The sequence below is a fragment of the Caretta caretta genome, chromosome 7 (assembly GCF_965140235.1).
Source record: "Caretta caretta isolate rCarCar2 chromosome 7, rCarCar1.hap1, whole genome shotgun sequence".
Lineage (NCBI taxonomy): Eukaryota > Metazoa > Chordata > Testudines > Cheloniidae > Caretta > Caretta caretta.
The window spans coordinates 10,342,073-10,362,367 of NC_134212.1; the positions used below are offsets into that span (position 1 = coordinate 10,342,073).

The following is a 20,295-nucleotide window of genomic DNA, read 5'->3' on the forward strand; positions in this document are numbered from 1 at the left end:
TTACACTAGTTGAAAACTGATGCGAGACACACATCAGGTCTAGGAAGCTAAATTCATCCTAGGTGGAACTCTGTTGTCGTCACCGTGCTCACTTGATGGGTCACCGCTTACAACTGGGATGAATTTGGCCCATGCTGTTTAACTCTGTGTTGCGCCGTATCTTATTGAGGAAATCCAAATGGCAATGAAGATACATCAGACATGCTCAATGCCAGGTTGTGCCACCTAGATTAATAACTTAAATAGAGCAGCACATTATTTGAATCATATGGTTTTAAAAAAGCCTGCTAAGTGACAGAATTGGCAAGGAAGGTCAGTGCTGAGTTCTAACAATCATGATGGTATCACTTTAAATATCATCAATCAGTGTGTTCCATTGCATTACTTACACTGCACACATTGGCATATAGCGTGATCTATGGTACTGCAACATGACTCCAGATGATAAAGGAGATTTCTGTGGGTGGCGAGCAGCACAAAGCTACGACCTCCACTGTCCAGAGTGGACACCTCTGACTGTTCACACTAATTGGACACAGTTCCACACAGCTCTCTGAAGACCCATATGCTTCCTGGGACTTCTATCACATTATATTACTTCACTTCAGCATATAATTTAAAAAACTTTTTCAACTAGACTTACTAAGCCCAGGATGTAGATTTTCCAATTAGTCTCTGTTTAAACATCTGTTGGTAGACTGCATTTAACATTAGTTATTTGAGCAAAGCACAATTTGATTAGGCTGTCTGAAACAGAGCCAAAGTCTGCAAAATAATAGCTCAATTAAATTTTGTTTTGCTTTCATTTGTCTTCTACTTTCCTGAGTGTGATACAGTTGCATATAATTTAGTAAACCAATTCCTCTCAGAATGCGAAAGATAGGTACCTTTTCCATCCTCTCTCAAAGCTTATTTAATAATCTATTCCAGCTTCTCTGTTTTGTCGAACTTCATCCTGACACAAAGTATCTTTCTTTACTGTGCCGTCAGTCTTCTTAAATTTTCTATATTTTCAATTATTTCAGTTTATGTGCCATTTATATCACACCTTACATAGATCAGTAATTTATAAAAGGCAGATTACATGAATTATGAATGTAAAAACATTTCGGCAGAGTAACTGTTTTCTCCATATACACATCGTACGAAATATTTTGCCAACCTGACTACAGAGTCATAAAACTGTCAAGTTCCAAAAGCCACTTTCAAAATGGCATTGCCAATTGTTTCACTGGTATTAGTTTCTACTCATTCTTCAGTGTTGCACTTGTTGCCCTGAAACTTCAATATTAGCTTTAGAGATTTAAACACATGAGGCAAACAGCTGCTCTCTTCAGCTCAAACGAGTTAGATAAAAATGCCTTCTCTCTTTTTGTTTTCTTCCACAAACTGCCATAATTCCAGTATTTCTGGCAAAGTTTACAGTTTTAGGGCAAAATTCTGCTCTCTGATCCTTGCTGCAGATTTCTTATCGGCCATGCGCATCTCCAGTGCATACTCTTCTCTTGTTCACCACACAGAGAATGCCATAAAGGTCCATAGTGCAGACTGCAGAGGGAAATTTTGCCTTTAGAATTGAAAAAAGGTTTAACTGATATGTAGATAAGTGTATAATTAAAACTTGAAGTGAATATTAGCTTATCTTTAATATTTTGGATACAAACAGTACACCTTTTTTCTGAGTTTGGAAAAAATCCCTTTACATCTAAAAGACTTTTAATCAAAGTGCATTTATTTTGCAGTAGGGTTTTTTTCCTTTCTTTCTTTTTTGGAAATGTATTTGTTTCAAAATGTGAATACAAGAAGACAAGTTGAAATATGTATTTGGCAGGATCTTCCTTACTGTGTATTGCTGAAAGCTTTAAGTACTACTGTATTACTTAAGTAGTTAAAAATCTAGTGCTTTAATGCAGATATGGCAGTGGCTCCTGAATTCTTAAGTTGAAATTTAGTCCAGCTCTGCCAGTTTCTGTAATATGCAGCAATTTAAAATACTAATGCAACAAAATATCCCTAGAAACTAAGGCTGATAAAGTCCATGAAAGTTCAGAATGGGATATGTCCTATTTTAAATGTAGAACGCTACTAAATATGATAACCATCTGATGTATGAAAATTATTCAGAACCAAAAACAGACAGTCTGGAAATAGTTGGGATGACTTCATTTAGACAGAATTACCCCAATCTGTTTCTAATATACACAGTACACATAATAAATTTTTACAATATGACAAAAAAAACAAACTTAATAAAAGTTCCTGATCTTTTGTTACAAAAGCATGCTATAGCCATGATATGTTTATAATATTTTGTCCATGATATCATAGCTGAGTAACAAAAGCTAGGCAACACAAAAAAAAAAAAAAAAACAGTTACTAGGTATGACTTCACCTCACAACTACCATAATTACATCAATGCACACATTGCCTGAGCGCACACTTTCCAAACTGCTTTTCAGTGATTACATTTAACAATTACTTCAAGTGTGTTTGACTAATATTCTCCTTTTCTCCGTCTCCCAGGCATCAGTTTGGAAGCTGGAGATTTCTATTACAAGGGCTATTTCCCCCCACCCCCCACCCCCAGTTACGCTCATACATATAGCAGAAATCATCTGAATGGATAAGAATGGATCCTATTTCCTTCATTCCCGGTTATTTGACAAGTGCTTGAAAACTCTTTTATAAAAAATAAATAAATATCTGTAGGAAAACAGAAGACGTCTTATGGTCACAGGAGGTTTTGTTTCCTCCTTCCCTCTCTCCCAGGACCAAACTTTTCAAGCATAACCCACATGCACTGCTTCAATCTCTCTGTTTTAATATCTCAGCTGGCTTTCCTGCCTGGGCATCTTGCCAAGTGGACCGGACTGCGCCTCATTGTCACTTCTGTTCTATGGCACTTGCACCAACTGCTGTTATTTTAGGCTTCAGGAAATTTTCTAACCACTGGATAGGCTCCAGTACTGTGCATTAATAAGTTGCAGATTGGAGCACTGTAATGTGCACGTGTCAGAACTGTGCCATGGTTTGTAGCAAAGGGGGGGGGGGGGGGAGGACCAACAAAAAACAAAACAAAACGGTAGTTCAAAAATGCTCAAATTGACAGAAAAGTGACCTCTGCACTTCATCAGAAATTCCAGCAGCCTTACAAAATAAAGGAGGTTGCTTTTATCACACACACGTGGAAAAATGGAAACAGTACATCACCTGACCTTAGGTTGCCCCCTTTTTAACCACAGATATTATGTATAAGAACTCTAAATCAACTTAAGATGTATTTAAAAAGGCACCTTTTCTGTTTTTGAGTTAATTTTTTAATCTCTAGATGTATTTTATAATGTAAAGAAAGAAATACTAGTAACTTCTGTAATTGGAATGCATCATTCTTGAAGTCTGATTGTTTAGTATCTTCTGCATGAAGTTCACATAATTTCCTATACTTTACTTGCATCAGGAAACAAGAGCTCAGTGGTTTGAGCATTGGCCTGCTAAACCCAGGGTTGTGAGTTCAATCCTTGAGGGGGCCATTTAGGGATCTGGGGTAAACATTGGGGACTGGTCCTGCTTTGAGCAGGGGGGTTGACTAGATGACCTCCTGAGGTCCCTTCCAACTCTGATATTCTATGATTCATCCCAAGAACAAGCAAGCATCCCTTACTCAGGATTGAGTCACAAATATTTGCAGAAATTAACAGAACTTGAACATCCATTTTACACAACTTTAAGAAACTGTGTTACTTCTCTGAACTCTGATTCACTATGAGAAATTACAATTTTTTTTTGCTCTTTTAAACACAAAAAAGCCCCAGATGCATTACCTCCTTGCAATATCATTAGCTCCCAAATATAACTCTCCTCTTAGTGATCCCTACACAATAGATTTCTTTGCTTAATGAAATTACTTTTCAAATTTTGCTACACTCAGTGCTAGGTACTTTTAAATTTCAATCTTTTCACATCCTTGAACTCTAATCAACATTTTTTCCAGACTGTGTCAATAAAATTGATTACTTGCAGTTCCGAATTCTGTTCTGCACATGGAAATAAATCCATTTGTTTTGAAGTATTTTCTGAAGAAAAAAGAATTTAGCAATCCTATCTACAATATCTAAAAAAAGCAAACCCCAACCAGACAAAAGAAAGTAATGTCCTGATTTTAGCATGCTGGAAATAGTGACTAAATTCCTGATACACAGATCATGAACCTCACTGTTGTTGGACTGACCGATATATCTTCTTGTGAGGTATTAATGATCCAAAAAGATCATTTCTGTGTTCATTAATACATTAGCAATTCTAACTTGCTGTACTTAAAACACTGTACTATAGCTCAAAAGTGTCTTGATAGCTATGTTGTGATCATATATGTAAGGACCCCTAACTACACCATTGTTGAGATGCCTCATACCTACAAGCAATCTGTTGCTTTTACAAGTTTAATCTAGGTATTAAGGAGGTGATTGTGGAACCATGTCGATAGAACATCTTCAACCCAGCTGTACATCATATAAACCACTATAGGTGGTGGCAGTCTCCCATGACTCCTAGCAATAGTGCATACCTTTAACTCCCTAATCTGTAATACTACAAAATACTGCTCTCATTTTTTCCAAAACACAAGTGGACTATCAGCAAGGGTCCGACAGTGTTATTCCTAATTACCTTTTTTCACTCTTGATCCTGTGGTTCTCATAATTAGTTACCTGGGGCTGCAATCCAATTTGAAGTGATGACAAGAAAGTGATCCATGAAAAAGTAATAAGTTAAATCCAATTTCAGCCTTCCTCTAATTAAATGCACATGGAACTAATGACTCAAACCCTACCATTTCAGTGATAATGGTAATTAGCGAGGTGGGAGTCACTCTCTTTTTTCAACACTGTAGGTGTAAACCACAAAGTAAAATGGCAGGAAAACTCTCAGTTATGTGTGTCATTTTGTCAGCAATTTACACATTTCTGACCAGTCAAGAATGTTTCATATGTTTTCTTCTTCCATGATGTTTGCAACAAACTCCAAGCCATGTTCTGACACATAGTTAGCCCTAGACTACTCTCTAAACAATCCGGTAAAAAAAAAAATCACATTTAAAAAAATATCTCCATAGATGTTTAACCTACAAGGAGAAAACCTGTAAAAAAAACTGATCTCAGGGTGGTCTAATAGCACAGGGGATTGGGAATGAGGGATACTGGCTTATACTCCTGACTCTGCCTCTTTGGATAGGTCTACACAGCAATTAGAGGTGTGACTGAAGCACGTGCACACTTACCAGAGATAGCTTTAATCTACCTAGCTCAGGTATCAATCGCAGTGAAGCTGGGGCAGCACAGGTTCGCTGCTCAACAACAAGCCCACCAGGGAGTTTGGGTCTGTACTCGGGTGGCCAACCCATTCTTCCACAGCTTCACTGCTATTGGTACCCGAGTTACCTGAGCTAGCTTTAATCTAGCTACATCTATCTGGGCTGCAATCGCACCTCCCAACTGTAGTGCAGACATACCCCAAGTCACTCCGTGGCCTTGGCCCAGTGGCCATCTCTATGCCTCAGTTTACCCATCTATAAAATGAAAATACTTGCTGACCATATGCTGTGTTGCCAAACTCTCACAATATTTAGTAGTAGCAGTATTTATTACTTGTATTACCACAGACTAGGACCCCATTGCGCTAGGTACTGTACAAACACGATTTTCTGAACAATTCCACCTGCTGGAGTCACATAATTACATGAAAATCACAGCTTTCATTTGAGAAAAACATGTAATTTGCTAGCCCCCCTGGTTGGTAATAGAGCCAGAATAAGGTGAATCACAATGGCTCAAAATCCAGACACAAACACACACACAACCCCATATATATTTTATCAAATGAAAGGAGTTACAAAGCTTCTTTAGTAAAAAACCAATAGATACAAAATGAAGAATTCAAATGGAGGCTACTGAAATTTTTATTAGGAAAACCATTTAAACCTTGCAAGAGTGAAATGCTGGCCCTACTGAAGTCAATGACAAAACTACCATTGACTTCCAGGTGGGGTCAGGATTTCACCCCAAATCTGCAAGTGGCTGTCATGTACATTTAAGAATTACAAATAAATACATTTCTAAAAAACAAACAAATCCCAGTTTCTCCTTTATTTAACTGCTAAGACCTGAGCTCAGGGATCTTTGTTTACCACTAGTTAAATGTACCACTAATATGTAAAATGTATGCAGATCCCTAGGCTTTTAGTTATGCCAACAGTTGCACAAGAAACACAGAACCCTGCACAAGGGTAAAATTATTCTTCACTTCACCTTTAATTGCATAGTGAGTTGCCAGTTAAATTTCTAATTTCATTAAAAAAATTAAAAAGGAAAATGCCCTTAAAATTTGTAACCACCTATAATTTCACACTACTGCTGATTTCTACATCACATCTTGTGTTTTTTTGCTCTTGATCTTATCTATTTCTCATGATATTGATAAGAGGTACCAATATGATACATCATGTGGCATTAAGCTAAACAAGAGAACAGCCTAAAGCATGTTTTATATAGCACCAAACAGGAATGCTAAGGTGAAAAACCGCCCTAACCAAAACATCTGCCATATTCTTAATAGAACCCTTCACCATCAACGGAAAAAAAATTCTATCTCGGTAAATCTTACAACTTTTTCTCTACCACATAATGATTAACATTTAATCTGAAAAAATGCATCATCTTATCAGTTTCAAATGCAAAATCCTGCCCTGAACTTTGTAAATCCATTGTAAGCCATTATGTCCAACTTTCAATTCAATGTAACACACAACACTTACTACTTCTTTTTTTAAAGAATATTTTTAGCATTGCCAAAATACACATGCACTTTTACTTTCTTGGGAGAAAATGTGTCTCTTGATTTGTTTCCAATGTATGTATTCATGCCAGCAACTAACATGCTTAAAGAACCAAAATGAATAATCACCAAGAGAATCAGCAATTAAACCTGCAAATTTTAATCAATAAATAATCTATTAACATACAAGTAAATTTGTCTTGGCTGGGTAAAACGTATGAATTTTCTGGGCTCTCAGCACACGTGGATGGCTCAAATAATTGTTTCACATATACAAGGGAATATGACATCCATGGCAAGTATTTGTAAGATTTGCTCCTTCCTCACCTAATTTTGTGGTTGTGAATTCCACCTCCCAAAATTGCTCGTTATTAAATCCATTTCTTAACTTTTATTTTCTTTTGTTTGTATCATCAGGCTGTGAAACTGGAAGTCACTGCCAAATATAAGGCAAGGAAGTGTGAGATATGCTCAAAATATGAGTCATAGTATATTTGGAGATTAATTTTTTTTAAACTATGAGAAGAACACATCACCCCTTTTCTATCCAAGTTCTCATACACCAAATGTCTAAAATTTGCTAAAACAGATCTCTGGCTGTAGCAATTGAGGTCAAGTGATATTGAAAATGACCAGTGTAAAACATGCTTCTGCGTGAAAGCTATTCAAGGTATGATGTCCTAATTAGACCATAGGACGCTAAGGTGTATTTAAATGCTCTGGCTATTTTATCAGTGAATCACAAGGTACATGAGAAATGATTCTCAGCAAGGTGATAACAAATTAGCTTCATAGCACTGCACTAGACTAAAATTTCCACATCTGTTTGTGCCAGTCCGGTTTACATGACAAAGCTTGCCAGCCAGTATTAAATTAGAGAGCCTGAGACTGAGATTTCACTTAGCAATATTCTGCAGCCACCATAAATCGTATATGTATGAACTACATTCAGTATTCCTATCAAGCTGGCCTAACCTCCCTGCCTGTCAACTCATGAACTCAAGGGTGGGCAGGGCCACAAAGCATCTTATTAACAGAACCAACATTCTAGATTAACTTCTTCCCTTCCCCCCACATTTCATAGAAACAGAGCTCTAGACAACACTCATTAAGGCTTTTCTCAGCAGTGCCCTTGCCAAGCATGTAAAAAAGCAGATCAAAGAAATTTCTATAGTATTCTGTAATGGACAAAAATAACTAACATCCAGTAAACACGGTACCTATCCAAAGGGATTAAATTTTACGGTCATTTACTAAGTGCAAAGACAACTTGATTCATTATTTAAATAAACGTTCTAAAATGGGCACATTTTTGGAATGGAAACTATACTGGTTGATTTTGTAAACTGTATGACAGAAATGATATCTCCTATTTAGAGCAATGTGATCAGGCAGATGATGATGATGATGTGTGTTTGTGTGTGTTTTTCTCAATAATCTCAAACGAATGCTCTAGGGTGGTTGTCTTTTTTGTTTTTTGAAATAATACATTCTCATTTTACCAAAGCATTCAGGGTCTGTTATATGCAAGAAGACTTGCAGTATGTTTAAGACTGCAGAAGCTCCAGGAGTGAGGGAAAACAGAATGGGCAGTCATTTGAATCAGTGAGTGACAGGCTGGGCCTGCTCTCTGTATACATTAATAAATTAGAATTTTAATTGTGTCTCTGACTGCTGGAGCTGCTTCAGTACTTTAATATGTACCAACAATTGGCTATGTTATGGAATTTGCAATGTGGCCTTCACTGTTGACCTCTGCAACACAATTCCCAGTCTGACTACGGAAACTGTTTGGTTTGATCCTTTCAACTTATTTGAATCCTGACAAATAAGCTCACAGCTGAAAGGGCAACACAGTCATATTTCATCCTCTGGAGCTATTCTTAAGACATCTGCACAACAAAGCACTTCTTTTACTACCTGACACTGGACCTAGCCAGCACAATATCTCATTAAAAATGTCCCCAGTGGAAGAGTCTATTAAAAGGCATACGGATCAGCTATGGATTTACCAAATAAAATGTTTTTGGAAGTGTTAATATAACCGTTTGGATTACAGTGCTCCACACTTCCAATAAAATTTATATTTGCCCATCAACAGAACGATTCATACTTTCCAAAGGAATAATAGTTTACATATATTTAGAGAGAGGTGTTGCCCAGCAGACTGAGCACGGGTTGGGAGCCAGGAATTCATGCATTCTAATCCCACCTCTAAAATTTCCTTCTGTGATCTTAAACTCGTCATTCAACCTGTCTGCCTCAGTTTCCCAACATTGTGATAATGGTACTTACTTATTGGACTATCCTCCTGGAGATGTTTTGGGGATTCATATTTACAAAGAGCTTTGAAGATAAAGTCACCACTTAAATGCTACAAATTACCATTACTGCATCAAATTCTTCAGTTAACACTTAATGCTTGCTCAGGCAAAACTCTCACTGAATCTATTGGGAGTTTGAGTAAGGACTGCAGAATTTGGCCCACAAGCTTTATTTTCAAGGTCTGTAGTGACGTTGGCTTTATCTTCCATATTCTACTTCAAGTTGAAAGATAATAGAAGCTCTACTTGGGGAAGAAAAGAATCTGAATCACATATACCCAATGAAAGGCAAGAGATGAACTAATGCAGTCAGAGATCGAGGTACAGTAGTACAGCAAATAAAAAAAAATAGGGAAAGCAACTCAGACTTGAGTTTGACAGTGCACTATGGCAACAGAAACAAAAAAAACAAACAAAAAAGACCAATATAATTTTGGGCTACAAAGGCAGAAGCATCAGAGCACAAAACAGTGAGAAAACAGCCCCTCTCTGGCGGACTCTGATGTGACTCCACTTGAACTCCTGCATTTAGTTGTGGACACCTCATTGCCAGAAATACACTGAGAAACTGGAATTCAGAAGGGAATAATAACAAAAGTTATCATCAATAATAAATAAGAAAAATGATCAGGGATCTGGAAGGATTGATTTATTAGAATAGATCTAAAAAATTAAAGACGTACAGTTGGGCAAAAGAGATAGCTATGTAGGGGACATGATAACATCTACACATTTGAAGAGTTTGAACATGAAGAATGGAGAGCAATTGTTTAGAGCAGTGGGCTCTGGGAGGGAGTTTGGGTGTGGGCTCTGGGCTGGGGCAGGGAGTTGGGGTGCAGGAGGAGGTGAGGGGCGGCGCTTACCCCTGGCAGCTCCTGAAAGCAACTGGCACATTTCTCTGGCTGCAGCTCCTAGGCGGGGAGGACCAAGGGGTCTCCGTGCGCTACCCCTGCCCACAGGCACTGTCTCACAGCTCCCATTGGCAGGAGCTGCAGAGTTGGCGCTCAGGATAGGGGCGCCATGTGGAGGCCCCCTGAACCTTCCCCACCAGGGGCCACAGGGACATGCCGCCACTTCCCGGAGCAGAGCCAGGGCAGCCAGGGAGCCTGTCTTAGCCCTGCTGTGCCTCCGGAGGGGGAGGAGTTGATGAGCAGGGACCATGGAGTCCCTACTGAACTACCCTCGGGGGACTCCCAGGGGTCTGCAGACCTCAGTTTGAGAAACACTGTGTTTAGAGAGTTACAAGGACTGTAATTTAGACAAATGGGATGAAATTAAGAAAAGGATAATTTAGGAACCAGGGAATACTTCCTAAGTGTCATGTTATGTTATGGAATAGTATTCTAAGGAGACTGGTGAAAATCCCACTGTTACTTCAAGCTTCTAAATACTAGAATTGCAAAAACAACAGGAAACATAATGTAGGGAACAATCCTATATTGTCATTAACCAGATGACCTATTTGGTCGCTCATATCTCTAGCTCCCATAATTTAGCCATCCTGACTAGTAGGCTACAACAAAAACCACACATTTATGCATATTATCTTTTATTTGGAGATGGTCTATTGGTTTTAGCCTTCTGAATTCGTAACAACCCTGCAAAGCCTAATAATATTTAGGCTTCCTAAAGAAGCTGCAAATATAGGACCCCTGTTGAGGCTCTACAGCCCAAAATACAGTAAAAAATTATTATACGATATCATAATGGTTTCAGAGTACTCTTGATGCAGCAAATCGATGGTTTGGGTGAACATGGAATGTAAACGGAACAGTCTTCAAATAAAAATGTTCAAGTCTTACAACAATAATGGACTAGTAGAACAAAAAAAAACCCATTCACTTCTGTGATAAATCTTCTTCACCAGCTCCCAATAAAGACATGTTGTCAAGATATAGGTCTATACTACGGGCGGGATCTTGAAAAGCACCCAGCATTGACCTCACTCTGTGCCCACTGAAGCCAACGGGAGTTTTGGCACTGACTTCAACTGAAGCCTATTAGGCCAAAGCAGAGAACTTGGAAAATCTCAGCCTAAATTTATATAGTACATTGTTCCTTATCGTTAATTAGCAATGTATTTGCATACATACACCCACACCCTTTTCTTACCTGAAGGGCTGGTTGTTTGTCATTCCTCTTGGGTGACTTTAATCCACTAACTTGTTGCTGCTGCTGTTGCTGCAGTAGAAACTGTCGTGCCACCTGCAGAGCCTGGAAGAAAAGAAAGAATTTTAAAAATTGAGTTTGTACTGTACAAAATTTGGAAAGCTGAATGCATAGTATTTGATCAGGACATCCCTTTGAACATCAGATGCTGATCTACTCCCAGAAGCACACTCACCAAAGAAATCCTGAGGCATGTTTGTGCTCACACTACAGTGGCTTCCATTAGAAATCTGAGCACGCACACACAATGGTGTGACATACCATTATCTCTCCCATTTTAACCATACGGAAATACGAAGATAGTGGAGTTCCTGCTACTATGTGGTAACTGTGCGTAACTGCTGATTTTTCCATGGTGACTACAGTAGATTTATCTAACTGCATGTAGCTGGAAAGGCCCAGACATCCCATCAGATTGGCTTGGATGTTGGGCCCTAGGCAAATGGCTTACTATAAAGACTTGGCAGGCTTCACACTCTTTTTGTTCCCAACTGAGCCATTATAGTCTGGCATTTCTGCAGCAAAGCAGGGCAGTTAACTGGATTCTCCCTTCTAGGAGGGGTGTTAATACATGTGCTGTACGTCATTATAACAGGTGCAGTCCTCCTAGGGCCAGGATAGGCAGGAGAGGTTTCTGGAAATTTACCATAGAAGGAGCAGCCAGAGGCAGTGGCATGAGGCAAGAGAGACACAACGCAATAAAAGGAGGCATTCAGGCTATTAATGTCAATAATGCTTCTTTGTAAAGGCTCGGTTGGCAGTGGGAGCCATGTGAAGGTAAGGGGGAGAGAGGGCAGAGAAAAACAGCCCAAGGAGAATGTGCTGTATCCCCTGCACCCCAAAAGAGTCCGACAAGATTGCGGCACATCAACTACAGAGCCCACGAGCAAGTTTCAATGGGAAGTGAGTAAAGAGCAACCAGGGAGCGTTGTACCTTTAAGAGGGGACTTAAGGATGAGGCCTGATTCCTGGGAGAAAGGTAAGAGACAGATCAGGTATTGCTGGAACATTATGAAACACTCCCCCAACACTGAGAAATGGGCTCAGAAATGGAGCCAGGCAGCCGTGAAAAGCCTACACTGCTTGACAAGGTGGGGGAAAGAAGGGAGGAGGAGACAGAAAATGGGAAGAATGTCCCTCCCCCTAGCCCATTTGCAGACGCTTGGTGCACTCACCTGCATTTCAGATGCAAAGGAGAGGGCCACTGGAGAGAGCCTGCCTTCAAGAGCCAAAAACTATCTGTGGGGGACATCTGGAAATTAAGATGCCTAGAAGAGTTGCCTGGGACCCTAGCCTGCTGTCTCACTGGAGGATTCACCATTGCTGGACTCAGGGTTTCTCTGTCTCCTTGGAGATGTTCAGTACATGTGTAGGTGTAAAAGTGGGCAGACTGAAGACTTCATTAATGTAAAACAAGAAAAATAGTCCCATTGCAAGATGCCTACATGGAAGGAGGGAGAGAGACTGCCACACTCCTGCTGTGTACGCTCTTGGAGACATTTAATTAATGCACGTTCGATGGAGGAATGAAATTTGTTTAGGGGTTTCACTGTGTAGGTGTGTGTCTTATGAATGGCTTCTTCTACATGTAAAGTGTTAAATGTACAGGATAGTTCCTAGATCAGCTGGGAAAGGCTTGGTGATGAGGAGAATTTCTACGTGAAGGGACCCACTGACTTCAAAGTGGCTCTGAGGATGCTCAGCACCGCACAGGATGGTGCCTTCAAACAGCAAGATGTCACTCTCTCTTAAACACACAGCTTCAGGACCAGAGCCTGGCTTCACGAAGGGGCCTGACAGTCACTGCGGCTGGCCGTAGGGGTTTCCCTGGAGGGAGCGAACCCCCAGGTGGCAAACAGCCAGTGAGGCCTGCTCTTACGTCTCTCCCTCCCAGCCCCCAGCACTGAAGTAGCGAGGAAGGGAATGTTGGTTGTAGCATCACTGCACTACAGCAATCAGCCTCTGGCGAATTCGTCCGTGGGATTGTTCTAACCCAGGGTTTCTCCATCCAGGGGTCGGGACCCAATATTGGGTTGCCAGAATGTTTCAAAGGGTCGTGTGACCGTTCCTGTGGCTCCCATCCCACAACGCTGGCTGGGCTCGCCTCCCTGCTCCAGGCACTGCAACCTCCGGGGGCGCAGCACCGCTCAGGTTTGGCCCAGCCGTCATGACGACGGAAGCCCGGGTAGCCCAAATCTGAGTGAGTGGCGCTGCGACCCCATGAGCCAGCTCCACTCACAGAAATTTGGTCCAGTCAGGGAGGTGGGGCTTAACCTGAGCGGCACTGCAACCCCAGAAGTTGCAATGCCCAGAGCCACGCTCAGTCACCCCCACAGCACAGGAACTGCAGGATCCACCACTGTGGGGTGAGTGCTAGGCCGGACCCAACCCCCTCCAGGGGGCAGTATCGGACTGAAACCACCCTAGGGCCTCCGTCCTCAGACTATTTACAGGGCCGCGACAGGCCACAGACATTTAAAAATGGTTCCTGAGCTCCAAAAGGTTGAGAACCACTGCTCTAAACCATGTGAGGGACAGAGAATAAGGCTCAAGAAAGGGGAGGCACAAACAGCTTCCTCCTGCTTCTGTGCTTACTGAGTGCAACTAAGGATTTTGTCTCTTCTCCTTTCCCTGCTCCTGCCCTTGATTTCAGTGGGAGAGGAAGGTACACACTGGATTTTCGGAAACACTCAGCACCTTGCAGAATAGGGCTCCTGGAGTGCTGAGAGTTTTGCTGTACCGTTGTTTCATGGCTGATTTGCCAGTGCACTATGGAGGAGACCCTCCCCTCATATCCTGCCTTCATTCACCTTGATAGCGCTGTTTTCAATATGCGCTTTAATAACAAGTCTTTGTCAGATCAGTAAAGATTTTAAACACGGCCGTGTTTTCGAGCAGAGATTGGTGGGGTAAAAGTAAACATAAAATCAGATTCTAAATTTAGGGATAGCCATTCAAAGCTCAGTGCACCTGCCACACACCGAAGAAAATGGCATTTTGACGTGCTTGTGTATCTGCGTCCTGTGATCCTTAAAGGGTGAAGGAGCGTGAGAAGCTGTCAACTATGCACACAAATCATATCTTCAAAGAAACTGTGTGTGCACGCACGCGCACACACATGTACGTGTGCAAGGACTATTCTGGTAGTTCAGCCTACAAGACAGAGGATTCTATTGGCCATGAATTAATAAAATCCAGCAGGAATGACTGGGAGATCTTTCAGTGGAACTTGCTATGCATAGTGAAGGCAAAATATTATTTTTAGGCTTGGACTGATTAGATTTTTTGCTGTAAATGTCTATTTCACCATATTCACAAAACAAGGAAAATAATATTTCCATTGATGATCATCAAAATTTACAGATAGACAAAGTCAGTAAAATGCTGCTGGAGAACTTATTAGAGTTTGATTTAGGGATATTTACTTTATGTATTTTGACATGTGATGTTGACAATTTGTGTTTAATAGTTATATAGCTTTAGCTTTTTGAATCCCAACATCTACAGTCATTAAATAATTATCTAACCCCCACATAATTTCCCACAACAGTGAAAATGTAAATCAGTGAACACAGAAAAATGCTTAGATCCCATAATCTTCTAACTGTGAAAATTAAAATTGATAAAAAAATTTAAATGCTTAAAAATAATCAATATTATGCTTTGCAATTATATTTTAAAAATGAATTCCTCCAAGTCGAGTTATTTCTATTTAATTAACCTGGTTGGTTGTTAAAATGCCTCAAAGGGTGGGTCAGGAGCAGCAGAAAGATTCCTACATGGGTTATGGGGATGGACAAAGAATACTTACCTACTTAACAGTGGTGTTGTGCAGCTTATTTAATTAATTAATACTTGGTAATGCACTCTGAGTTTCTCAGACAAGAAATGCCATACAGTACAAATGCAACATATTATTATATATTAAGACTGGTTCTACAGAAGAATAATTCCAGATAAAAGTGCAATCAAATGATCATTTTAGTTCCCAGTAATTAGATTCAATAGATTCAAAAAAAAAAATAAATAAATAAAAAAAACCCCCACACAGGATCCTCTCTTTAAACATATATCAAACAATCAGCACATCCCTAACCTTTCAAGCTACAGCCTTTTTGAATAAAACATCTTCAGCTTATAGATATTATTCCAAAAAGAACCAGCCACCATATGTGTTGTCTCTTTGAAATACAGTTGCTATAGCAGACCTTGCATGCATTTCATGTGATATGATCATATTCTATCCGTTCTGGCAGCTGAGAGGTTGCACGACTAAAACTGGCTGCCAGAAATTTTTGAAGATCCCCAGAACAACTAGCCGTGCAAGAAACGACTGGCTTCTACTCCAGCTGGCTGCGAAACTCTCTGCAGCCAGACTGATGATTGCTGTGATCATGAAGCCTTAAGGCCAGATCTCTCCAAGTGGAACAGTCCTGCCCTAAAGCTGGACAGCCACACACTGCCCGACCCAAGCTCAGTGCTTTGGTCAATTAGCTGGTCAGGTAGATTGTGTGGGTAGGGAGCAGCTGAAAAGCAGCTTTCCAGTCTAGGGTTGCCAGTTCAGGTTGGATGTATTCCTGGAGGTTTCATCACATGACATAATCTTTAATTCAAGATTAACCTTTAATTCCTGGAGACTCCAGCACAATCCTGGAGGTTTGGCAATGCTATTCCATTCCCATACCCCAGGCATGTGCCTAAATAGTGAAGACCTGAAGATAGGTGACCAGATAGCAAGTGTGAAAAATTGGGACAGTGGGTGGGGGGTAACACGTGCCTATGTAAGACAAAAGCCTCAAACACTGGGACTGTCCTTATAAGAGCAGGACATCTGGACACCCTACCTGAGCAAGGACAGAACCAAACCAGGCTGGACTCCTTCACTACCCCCTTCAGCTGCTGAGATCCCGGCAACTGAGTGAGGACAGATCTGACCCTCTGATTACTTCATACAGCTCTTTCCTGTCCCTTCACAAGCACCAGCAGATGATGCGAGCCAGGAGAACTCCCTCCACCAACCCCACCCCACTACCAGCACTGAGAACTGGTGGTGTGGAGGCAGGGGGTGAAAGAGGTTCAGAGCAATCCCACAAGGAGAGATCAGTATAGGGAGAGGGCAGAAGAGGAGGAGACAAATAAGGTTGGGGAAACAAAGGGTGAGAGCAGCAGGTGAGGTGCAGAAGAGAGTCACAGAGACTATGTGAGAGGGAAGGAGCAACAAGGGAAGGAGGGAAGAGACCCTACCAGTGTGTTGGGTCAGCACTGGGGCAAGCAGCGGGAACAAAGACAGCCCAGAGGAATGCAGTACCAAACAGCACTTTCCATATCTTCTCCTTCGTGATTTGGCTCTTTTGCTTATTAAGTCCAACAACAGATAAGCCTGCCTCTAAAATGTGGAATGTTGCTTGTGGAGAGGAACAGCTCCCAGGTACGGTGCTTACTGCCGATCTGTACCAAGCTACCATTAGGTCTCCATCAGTACTGCTTCTTTCCGGTCACTTTGTCTTCCTCTAATTTTCTCTCAACTTTCTCCACCCCCACCTGAGATCAATGCCCCTTGGCGATGTCATCTTAAAAGTCTAAACCACAGTCGTCACACATGTGGGGAAGAGAAAGAGGGGTGTGCAAAAGAAAGGAATGATTAGCTTAGTAGGGAAAGCGTTAGCCTTCTTTCTTCACTTCTGCAGACGCTATGTCAAGCCCATTCGGAGTACACCTTTAGAAATTAATCTGCTGATCTCAATTCAGCCCCAGTGGACGGAAGCCATCATTACACCAGCACTCATCATTTAATACAATCCAACAATCGCTGCTCAGGAGAGAAACTGTTTCAATACGAGCTCAGTTCTGGATCACCTCTTTTCCCGTAGACACAATAACCACTCCTGTGCAAGGCTGAGATTTACAGGTCAGCTTGGGAAACCTGTTGTGGCTGCCAGCACCATAAAAATACTCCAAGCAAGTGTATAAGGAAAAATTAATTTGACAGCAAATTCAGTCCCTAAGCCATCATCAGCACAAAGATTCACAATCAAGACTGTATTTGAATACACTATCCTGTATGAGTAGAAGGCATGTTTTTATTTATATATAAATTCATTGCTGATAGGTGTTAGACTGTCAGCAATGGAGACTAAAGCCCTTTACCAATCCATACGACTATTACACAGCTATCTTTCCCTTGCTGCCCTGCTCACCTGCCTTGTTCTTGCCTGGTTGAACGGGGCAGGAGAGGGTAGTTCCTTACCCCATTTGATACTTGCTTCTACCAAGACTGGAAGCAGAAGTGCTGGTACCACTAACCACCAGCTGTGAGAACGGTTTTGGTGACACGGTTGCCTCTTTGCTAGAAAGTGGACAGACCCCACCAAGCTCATTTCACAAAGATCCCAAACAACAGTGAGCATGCTCTTTTGTTAGCGTGCAGCTGTCAGGGAGTGTCTGTTTCTACGGCTAGAAAGACAATTAAATCCTGTATTTCAGGGACTTTGTAAAAATAAACAACATAGTAACTGTCCAAGTCTTGGTGTCATTGAATCCAGTGAGAGTTTTACCAATGACTTCAGCATAATGCTGGCACAGCATCTTTCGGCCAATGCTCCCAATGCTCGATTTATAAAGGATATAAGGGAGATACTTCACTCACCACTGAAACATAACCTATGGGATGGAAGGCAGCAGCCATTTAACATTTCCCAACCAATTCTACATAGAGGGGAATAACTTATCCCTTTGAGATGATCAGGACATGGTGAATCATAGAATATCAGGGTTGGAAGGGACCCCAGAAGGTCATCTAGTCCAACCCCCTGCTCAAAGCAGGACCAATTCCCAGTTAAATCATCCCAGCCAGGGCTTTGTCAAGCCTGACCTTAAAAACCTCTAAGGAAGGAGATTCTACCACCTCCCTAGGTAACGCATTCCAGTGTTTCACCACCCTCTTAGTGAAAAAGTTTTTCCTAATATCCAATCTAAACCTCCCCCACTGCAACTTGAGACCATTACTCCTCGTTCTGTCATCTGCTACCATTGAGAACAGTCTAGAGCCATCCTCTTTGGAACCCCCTTTCAGGTAGTTGAAAGCAGCTATCAAATCCCCCCTCATTCTTCTCTTCTGCAGACTAAACAATCCCAGCTCCCTCAGCCTCTCCTCATAAGTCATGTGTTCTAGACCCCTAATCATTTTTGTTGCCCTTCGCTGGACTCTCTCCAATTTATCCACATCCTTCTTGTAGTGTGGGGCCCAAAACTGGACACAGTACTCCAGATGAGGCCTCACCAATGTCGAATAGAGGGGAACGATCACGTCCCTCGATCTGCTCGCTATGCCCCTACTTATACATCCCAAAATGCCATTGGCCTTCTTGGCAACAAGGGCACACTGCTGACTCATATCCAGCTTCTCGTCCACTGTCACCCCTTGGTCCTTTTCCGCAGAAAAGGTTTTTGTTCGTTTTCTTGCCAAGTTAGGCAAAATGCAGTTACTCAGCTGTTTGCCCAGGACACCCAGTCTCCTACAGCTTAAGTTGTTGCTGATACCGAACACTTTCATTATGAGCAACTCAATCTTTCAATTTCCACAACCATTTTAAAGTCATAAACACAAGACTGGGGGGCAACATTTTGCTCTCAATATAAATCTGGAGCAACTCCAATGACTTCAGAAAACCAGCAGCTGCTAATCTGAGAAGGGGATTAAGGGTGGGAAACACTGCAGGGGGGGAAAACGGTAAAAAAAGTTTTTTACAAACAGAAGGGCCAGGTAAATGTACAGTGCCGTGTACAGGCTTTACAGGAACTGTACATTTGAAAAATAATTACAAAGTCCAGCCCTACAGAGCCTCTTGTTAACTGTTTCTCTTCAATATACGATGGCAATGGCTCTCAAGCTGTTTTTCCATGAGACCCTATTTTTATCAAAGCAAATGAGCTCCAGCACCACCCTCCAGGTTCTCAATATTCACATCCATCAGCTAGTCATGAAACACGCGACTACTAAAGGATATACAGTTATGGTAGCCTGGACTGAGCACACTTCAGTGAGAGGCCTAACACTCTCCAGCTTGTTTCTCTCCCCAAAGCTTTTCCAGATGCAGTAAGGCTGACCCAGACAAATTGCAGAGTGGCATGTGAACCCTGGGAAACAGGGGCCCATAGGCCCAGGTAAAGAGCTCAAGTGGGACTGTACAGGGAAAGGAAATAATGGCTCAAGTGAAGCCTCCATAACCCTAATCTACTTTTCCAGTCTTCTCCTGTTTGAGCCCCCAGCCTTGAGGCAGACAGCAACCACCTCCTCTTCCCCGCATATGGCTCCAAGCTACCTGGGCACCACTGGGGGACATGAGGTGAGAAGGGAAGAAGAAAGGGAATATTAACAGCAGAGGTTATAAAGTCTCTCTGCACTCAGTGCTAGCACCAAAACCCCCTCTGAGCAGGAGTTGCTACTGCAGGGGAAACCCGGTTGAGTCCCTGCAGCTCTAAAGAGGGCTAACAGGGTGAAAAATAATGGCCATTGATATGAACAGGCTTGGAAGGATTAGATATTTATCAGTAAATGTAAATGTCCATTTCACTCTACACAGACAGAACAAGGGAAAATAGTTCCATCGGTAATCGCTGAAATTTACAGACAGGTAACATAAGAAAGTACATGAGAACTTGCTGGAGAATGGTATCGCAGCTTGATTTAAGGATTTCACTTTACATTTTGACATATTCGGTTGACAGTGTGTGTGTGTTAACAGTTATAAAACTTTAACTTCCTGAACCCCAACATCTACTATCATTAAATAGCTATTGTCTGACCGCTCCTCTCATAATTTCCCAGAACTGTGAAAACTTAAATAAACAAAACTGAAAAAAATGCTTAAAAATAAACACTGATATTATCTGTCAAAATTATGTATAAAAAAACAACGAGTTCTGCCAAGCACAGATATAAAGGAGGTCAGACTAGTTGATTGGACAGGCCCT

At 41.4% G+C, this 20,295-nt stretch overlaps 1 protein-coding gene across 22 annotated transcripts in view; it reads right to left on the bottom strand.

Moving 5' to 3' along the window:
* The window catches only part of FOXP1 (forkhead box P1), a 499,850-nt gene that overhangs the window by 126,785 nt on the left and 352,770 nt on the right, over positions 1 to 20,295 (bottom strand). For all 22 annotated transcript variants that reach the window (XM_075130242.1, XM_075130253.1, XM_048859184.2 and 19 more), the window contains one exon: positions 11,266 to 11,367. In XM_075130242.1, coding sequence (XP_074986343.1) covers positions 11,266 to 11,367 — 102 coding nt within the window. The remainder of the gene's footprint in view (positions 1 to 11,265; positions 11,368 to 20,295) is intronic.